The 8,361-nt window shown below is 45.3% G+C and overlaps 1 protein-coding gene across 2 annotated transcripts in view; it reads right to left on the reverse strand.

Annotated features, from left to right (window-relative positions):
* Positions 1–284: 284 nt before the first annotated feature.
* The window catches only part of LOC143282118 (uncharacterized), a 21,418-nt gene continuing 13,341 nt past the window's right edge, over positions 285–8,361 (reverse strand). For both annotated transcript variants that reach the window (XM_076587626.1, XM_076587627.1), the window contains exon 2: positions 285–4,456. In XM_076587626.1, the coding sequence (XP_076443741.1) occupies positions 1,697–4,438 (2,742 nt within the window). In that variant the 5' untranslated portion in view covers positions 4,439–4,456 and the 3' untranslated portion in view covers positions 285–1,696. The remainder of the gene's footprint in view (positions 4,457–8,361) is intronic.

An 8,361-nucleotide genomic window follows, 5' to 3' on the forward strand; every position in this document is an offset into this window, starting at 1 on the left:
GAGCAAGGCTCCAAGCGGGACTGTGAGAGAACGAGCGTGGGTGTGGATGTATGAACAGGAGTCCAGGTGAGCGGGTGCAAAAGTGCTCCCGTTGAGAAGGTTGGAAAAATTAGGGAAACACAGAGAGAAAGACAGACCCTCGGACGGACAGACAGAGAGAAAAAAAAAGACAGACAGACACAGAAAGCGATACAACTCAACTTATATCACACACACACACACACACACACTATTACCACCTCACACACACACACAACAGACACCTGTTGCGAAGGTACTGATGGCATACGTTTTTATTCTTTTTTTTTTTTTATCTGAAATGCTTATTCGCAAAACAATAATCCATGGAAAGATCTAAATCATAATGTATCAAAAAGTATACATAAGTAATATAATATATATGATTATGTAAAATTGTCAAAAGTACGTATAATGTCAACATATCATGGAGAAAAAAGAAAGGAAAGAAAAACCATAAAAATCCAGTCAGTGTAAGTCAGATTTCAGTTCTTCTGCACGGTAACTTCCAAGGTCAATCAGTTGAATGCAACGAAATGGCACTGTTCTCAGACACGGATATTATACTCCAAATCCGTACCAACAGATGCAGTTGGGCATGAAAATACAAAGTTTTATATTTTTCAAAACAGAGATGACGGGCGCAATAGCCGAATGGTTAAAGCGTTGGACTGTCAATCTGAGGGTCCCGGGTTCGAATCACGGTGACGGCGCCTGGTGGGTGAAGGGTGGAGATTTTTACGATCTCCCAGGTCAACATATGTGCAGACCTGCTAGTGCCTGAACCCCCTTCGTGTGTACGTGCAAGCAGAAGATCAAATACGCACGTTAAAGATCCTGTAATCCATGTCAGCGTTCGGTGGGTTATGGAAACAAGAACATACCCAGCATGCACACCCCCGAAAAACGGAGTATGGCTGCCTACATGGCGGGGTAAAAACGGTCATACACGTAAAAGCCCACTCGTGTGCATACGAGTGAACGTGGGAGTTGCAGCCCACGAACACAGAAGAAGAAGAAGAAGAAAAACAGAGATAAGAAACGTGTGCACTTGCGATCCAACTTACAGACCTAATTCCAGTGCTCTCTCTCTCTCTCTCTCTGTCAATAGCTATTGCAGAAGCGCAGAGAATAAGCCGTAACTTCACAGATCAGAATAAAACCAGAGTAAATGAGGAGGATACCCATGTGTAATGTCTATTTTCATGTGTTCAGACAGCAGTTCAGATACTAAGGTTGATATTGAAAAATATCACAACTTGAATGGATTGTCAGGTTCTCTTCTTTTATATATATATATTTTTTTTTTCTTCTCTTTATCAAATAATGTATTGTGAGGATGTGGTATTTAGATGAAAGTTATTTTGTTTTTCTTTCTTTCTGTGTTGTGTTTTAGAATAAGCAGAAAGTGTTGCAATGTGTGAGATAAGGAATAACCCTTGTTACCCTCTTGTCAATATATCTTTGCAGGTAACGTCAATGAAAATATCAAAGCGTCAAATCTCTCTCTCTCTGTCTGTGACAAATACTAAACACAAGACACACACAGCCACAGACGCGCGCGCACATACACACACACACACACACACACACACACAGACACACACACACACGCAATCAAAGCAAGGCCAATGTCTCAGCACACGTCAGTCCTGGCTCCGTCAGCCAGTCAGCACTGTCAGGCTTTGGCTTCAACATCCCCGGCATCCATGACCACAGGCACGATGGTGTCCATTTCAATGACGGGGGGAGGAGCCCCGTTCTCCACCTCCCTGTCCCTTCCAGCCACCACCGCGTGGTCCTGAGGCTCGGGCAGGGCGTACTCCAGTTTGGCCCAGAACCACTTGTCCTCTGTCTTGAGGTAGGTGTTGGTGCGCAGGTAGGCCAGCAGCTCCCGGTCCAGTTTCCGCGCGTCCACAGGCCCATGCACCACGATAAGCAACTTGGCGTCGCGCTCCATCAGCAGACGGGCGTGAGCGGCGCGGAACTCGTGCCGACACCACTCGCTGGCCAGGAAGTCTTTGGTCAGCACCAGCAGGCTGCAGCGGCTGTTGTTCACCGCCCAAGACACGCTGTCCGCGATGGTCTCCCCTACCGGGAAGTCCCGCAGATGGATGCACAGTTTGTAAGGTCTGGGTCGGTTCTCCAGCTGATCCACCAGCTTTTCCACCACCCAGTGGTAGTCGTGCTGGCTGAAGGAGACAAAGATGTCAAATTGGAAGACCTGTTTCTGGTTGTACTTGTACATGTCAAACGGCCGCAGTCTGAACCGTGTGTAGAGGAAGACCAGCACCTCCAGTTTGTACTTCACCAGTAGAGACGCTGTGATGGTAGCTAGGAAAAGCAGCGAGGACAGGGCGATGACTACAGGGAGGTAGTTGAAAACTTCACAGCTGAGATCTGAAGCGTTCATGTCGATGGCCAGATCCCCTGTCCAGCGACACCGCATGCTGCTCAGATCGTGCAACACGTTGGCGTGTTTGTCCAGCCACCCTGCCATCCACAGATCATGGCATCCACACGACCAGGGGTTGTTGCCCAGGGAAATGTTTGTGGCTGCTGCCATGGTCAGGCTCTGTGTGATTGGGGGCAGAGATTTCAGCTGGTTGTGGTGCAGACTGAGCACATGAACGTTCTGCAGAGCTTCCATGGCGCCAGGAGTTACACTACTCAGCTTGCTGTGGGCAGCGTAAATCTCACTCACATGACGAAGGTATGGCCGATGCTCTAGGCGTTCCAGACCAGATCGGTTGACATACAGCACAAGAGAAGCGTTGGACACAGAGGGCAATTCGGCAGGCAGTTCAGTCAGAGATTCACGTTGGGAACAGTCCACTAGCACGTGTTCTTTTTCTCCTTTTTTCAGCTCACATCTGCATAGTGCGGGACATCCACTGAGCAGACGACACTCATTCTTGAGAGACATGCTGTGAAGATGCTGGCCCTTCATGTCAGCAGGCTGACCACATGTAAACTCTTCAATGTCTGTGTATGGTTGAAGGATACTTGGGTCGTGTTTGTAAACATTCCAGTATCCAATACTAAACCAGTTTTGCTTTCGTGAAGAATTCAACATGCTAAGAAAGTCCAGGAAGACCCCTAGCTGGCAGTCACATCTGAAGGGGTTGCTGGCGGCACTGATACGGGACAAGCGGGGAGCAACAAAACCTGTGTCAGCAAAGGGTGGATAGGAGAGGTGATTGTAGCGAAGATCCAGAGTGACTATTTTTGTGCTCAGAGGACTTTGATCAAAATCAAAGGAAGTAAGATAATTGTGACTTAAGTTCAGATGATAAAGCATGGATAAGGGTGCCAAGGCCCCGTCGGTTACGTGCTCCAGTTGATTGTTGCTCAGATCCAGCCAGCCCACCACTTTGCTTGAAAAAAATGCATCTGTAGTTATGCTGTGTAGACGGTTGTGGCTAACGTCCAAAGAAAACAGACCTTCAATTTGTCTGAGAGGAGGGAGAGTCTCCAGTTCATTGTGAGCCAGATCCAGATACATGATGTAGGGATTTGGGTTCTGTTCGTCCACTGTCTTGTTGACCAGTGGTCCTGTCAGCTCTCGGATGGCATTGTGACGCAAGGAAATGTGATGGGCGTACCTGGACCCATCCAGCAAACACAACGGAGCTGCATTCAGGTTGTTGTGATCCAGATTCAGCGAGGTGACCTCTGAGAACTTTATTTCACATGTGTAGTTGCTGAGGTGGTCGTGGGCCAGTCTGATGACCATGATTCGGTACAGTGAAACACCAGACCAGCGTGGAGGAAGGGTGATCAGCATGGTGTTGGTGATTGATAGCGCCAGCATTGCATGACCAGTGCTCAGGTCAAGACTTTGCACAGCCTCTGTGGGCACATCATCCAGGTCCAGCACCCAGAGGTTAAGTGGCACCGCCAACGTCTCCGAGCTATCCGCCTTCTCCAGGTTGCAGCCAGACACGTCCAGGATGTTGACAAAGGCATCGAAGGCAGACAAGTCCCACACGACACCAGAGTCTTGCCCGCATGTGAGCTTTAATGATTTGAAGGACAGTGCGGACGCCTGCAGCAGATCGGTCAGGTTCACTCGCTCCCCGTGCGGGACATGGCACTGGATGTCGGCCATGCTGCCCATCCAGGCGGTGAAGGCAGTGACGGTGGCCCGTGCCTGGCGCTCCAGTTTGGGTGTCATGTGGACCCCCATGAAGGGCAGGTAGCGGCTGAGGTAGTCCTGCATCACGGCCTCTGCCCGCCGCGTCGTGCAGTTGCAGTGCGTAGGGCATGTCGGGGGCTGTTTCTTCCCTCCTCCTAGAGCCTCCAGGAGGCTGCTGAGGTCGAAAGCCACCGTGCAGGGAGGCAGAAGTAGGCAGAACAGTAGAGGTGATGTCAGAAGCCATGCGAGAGGAAGACACAGGCTGCTCGTTGGCTTACCCATTTAGGTAGCGTCGACACTCTGGAAATCAACAAACGAGAACAATTATGTATATGTATGAACGAATCAATACATATTTGTAAATAAACTGAATAAATAAATGTCTGCATTGAAAGATGGATTCCCCTCGAACCGTTTATTTGCAATACTTAATACCCATCGGTAGAATATATTCTGCATAATGCGATTAGTATGGGGTCGTTTTCAGTTATTATCGTTGTGGTCAAAGAAAATATTGCTTCATTATGTGCTTAACAATGCCGACAGTAATTGACAACATTATGGTAAGTTATAAGAAGAAATTTTAAACACACACACACACACCCATCTGCCCCTCTCCCCCCACCCCACCCCCTCCACACACACACACATAACATTGTGTGCATACGTGTGTGTGTGTGTGTGTGTGTGTGTGTGTGTGTGTGTAAGCAATGGACGGGAACATAGGGGAAGCCAACCTTGCTTTCTCCTGTATTTGTTTTGTTTTGTCTGTTGTTGTTTTGTGCTGTTTTTCTGTTTGCGTAACTGTAATAATTGATCACTCAAGGTGAATTTTCTACAGAAGAACTCTCTTGTTGTCCTGTGATTTGTTATGTGTGCGAAATAAACGATGCCCACGAGACCTCCCTAACTCCCACTCGAGGTCTGGTAGAGGGAGGGGAAAATCCTTTTCGTTTTGACTGCAACCATGGATACGAGATCTTTTTGACCCCCTTCATGCTCCCTCCCCCATTCCTCCTCTCCCCTGGCCCCCTGCCATCTCAGTCTATCCCCACAAGGCAGGCGTGTCATCAACTGACCCTCAAGAGTCCCACGTACTGATCACGTTTCTCCCTATCTCCGTACTCTACACTGGCTCCCAATTGAAGCGAGAATTAATTACAAAGTTGCGTGTCTCTGCTATTCTGGTTTCCAATCCGCAGGACCTACACATCTTTCTGACCTGATCAGTGCTTACACTCCCTCAAGAACTCTCCGCTCTTCTTCTGACTGTTACCTTCTGACACTTCCTCGCGTCCATACAATAACCTATGGTGAACGTTCTTTCCTCTTTGCTGCTTTTCATATCTGGAACAACCTTCCTCATATATCCCTGCATCTGATTCTATCTCTGCCTCTAGCTTTTCGCTAAAAACTCATCGTTTTAAAACCTATCTATAAAGACTCTCAGCTTACTTTTTCTCCAACACCACCCATGTCAGCTCACTTTGGATGCATGACGAATGAGAGAGGGAGAGTGACGGGGCGGGGTAGGGAGGGGTTTTGAGAAAGAGTATTCACGGATGATTCATGTAATTTGTAACTTTTTCTTTCATGTAAAGCGCCATGAGCTCTCAGACCAGAGAGAAAAGGCGCTATATAGATGTACGTTATCATTATTATTGTTATTATGAAGATGATGATGATGATGATGATGACTAGTTTCAGTTTATGTTCATCACTACGTTTCGACAGACCATAAAATCATACTCCACACCACACCAGATAGCTACGCATTTCTGACCAGGTAGAATAACCCAGCGCGTAAGTCAGGCCTTAAGTGCATGCAAATATTTGTGTATCGATCAGAGTGGATTTTTTCCCCAGAATTTTGCCAAAAGAACAACCCATTTGTTGCCACGGATTTTTCTCCTTTTTTGACTCACTTGTGTAAACAAAGTGAGTCTATGTTTTAACCCGGTGTTCGGTTGTCTCTCTCTGTGTGTGTGTGTGTGTGTGTGTGTGTGTGTGTGTGTGTGTGTGTGTCTGTGTGTCCATGGTAAACGTTAACATTGACAACATTGACATTTTCTCTGCAAATACTTTGTCAGTTGACACAAAATTTGGCATAAAAATAGGAAAAAGTCAGTTCCTTCCAGTCATCTTGTCTAAAACAATATTGCACCTCTGGGATGGGCACAAAAAAAAAAGCCTAATTATATGCAAACTGCATTTACTGTTATATTTATATTTTTTGTATTCTCTAAACTTGGCACTCTGATCTCTTATTCTGACCCAACAACAAGAGGAGTCATTATTATCATTTTTTGTTCTAACAGGAACTTCTTTTGCTAAGCATGGAATTTTTATTTATTTTGCAAACGTTTTGATGCAGATAGTAAAAAAGGGAAATTACTCTGTAATTAATGCTAGGGGACTTAATTTATCACAAGTGAGTCTTGAAGGCCTTGCCTCTCTTGTTTTCTGTGCGCGGGACCCCAGGATTGATCATCTCATCCGAATGACTGGACGCTCGGTTTGATTTTCTTGTCAAACTTGAGATAGGGCGAACTCGGCAATCCAACCCAGATCCTCATGGACACTGACAAGCGCCTTAATTAACTCACTCAGTACGGCCAGTCCTCTCTTCTCCTCTACACAGACCCCTCGGATGTCCAGTGGGTGTCTGAATGACCCAACCTTTAGCTTCCGTCGTCAGAATTGTGGTATTCTTTGTCAACATTCACGTCTTCAGTATAAGAGCCTTCCGCTTGCAATATTTTGATGATGGTAATTGGGATGAAACGCTGTTAACGTCGTCTCTTTCGCCGTTCGTATGGAGAGAGTTAATTAACCATTCTGCGACCTTCCTCCTACTAATTATGCCTACAGAAAGTGATGAAAAGCATTTTCCCAATCAGTTTATGACGCTGCTAGATCAAGCAAAACATTTGATCAAAAACAAAGTGGTTGAATCGTTCCTGGGTTGCTATTGGGAAGCTTCTTTTCCCTCTCAGATTCACTTTGTACAAATCTTTTCACGGTGCACCAAATCATATGTGGATAGCATCTTTTTTTTCTGATTTTGTTTGACAAGCTTGCAGAATGACCATATTCTAGTTCCATCGCAAAAATTGATTTCCGCAATCCAGCTGAAAAAAAGTATGAATTCGTTTGGATGATCCTGATCCTGAAAAATATCTTCTTGACTGAAGAATATAAAACAGAAGAACAGTTCTTTAATTCTAATTAATATACTAAAATATAATGGCAATTATGCGTAACCGCACTCTATAAAAAAAAAAAAGGAAGGACGATTCGAAGTTAAATCACTGAGGCGGCTAGGCCATGCATATTTACTAACAGAGTAACAAATGTTTGGGGTAATGTTCAACTTTAGAATACTAAACTCAGGGGGGCTGTTTAGACGAAAAACAAAGGGTGGTTTAGGCTCACCTCGATGCGCTGAGTTGAATGGAACCCTCAGCTAAGCTCTAGGACCACTCCTTTCCCATGAAACTGCGACAAATACACAGTAAGCTGAGTACTCCTTCCCCACCTGCACGCCATTTTGACTGCTGATCACGTGGGTGATCAGCAGTTAAAATGGCTTGCAGGTGGTTGCTCTGGCTGTGATCGGCTGAACTTACTGTGTATAAAATTGTCGCAGTTTCATGGGAAAGTAGTGGTCGTACAGCTTAGCTGAGGGTTCCATTCAACTTAGCGCATCGAGGTGAGCCTAAGACACCCTTTGTTTTTCGTCTAAACAGCCCCCCTGAGTTTAGTATTCTAAAGTTGAACATTACCAATGTTTGGAACAATTTGTCACAAGATGTTGTTTCCGCAGGAACAGTGAATACATTTAAAAACTATCTTGATATTCATTTGAAAATTTTTAAATACGAAACTCATTTACATATTTATTGATTTTTCAAGCATTGCGCACTCAATGTTGAAAAATGCATCAGACATATGTGGGGACTCTCTTTTTCTTCCCCACATCAAGCGGGCAAAAGGCCTTGTCAGGCCTGCACGCCTTGATATTGATATGATATTGATATGATAATATGAAACCAGTCAACCAGTCTGCCACTGCTGCTGAATCTAAAATCTTTTTTTTTTTTCTTTTCTTTTTTTAAAGTGATACTTAATTAACTTGGGCAACAGTGTTGTTATTGTGGAAATGATTATGTATTAAGTATTTCATGTTGTTGTTTTGCGTTCTT

The sequence above is a fragment of the Babylonia areolata genome, chromosome 5 (genome assembly GCF_041734735.1).
Source record: "Babylonia areolata isolate BAREFJ2019XMU chromosome 5, ASM4173473v1, whole genome shotgun sequence".
In the NCBI taxonomy this organism is placed as follows: Eukaryota; Metazoa; Mollusca; class Gastropoda; order Neogastropoda; family Buccinidae; genus Babylonia; species Babylonia areolata.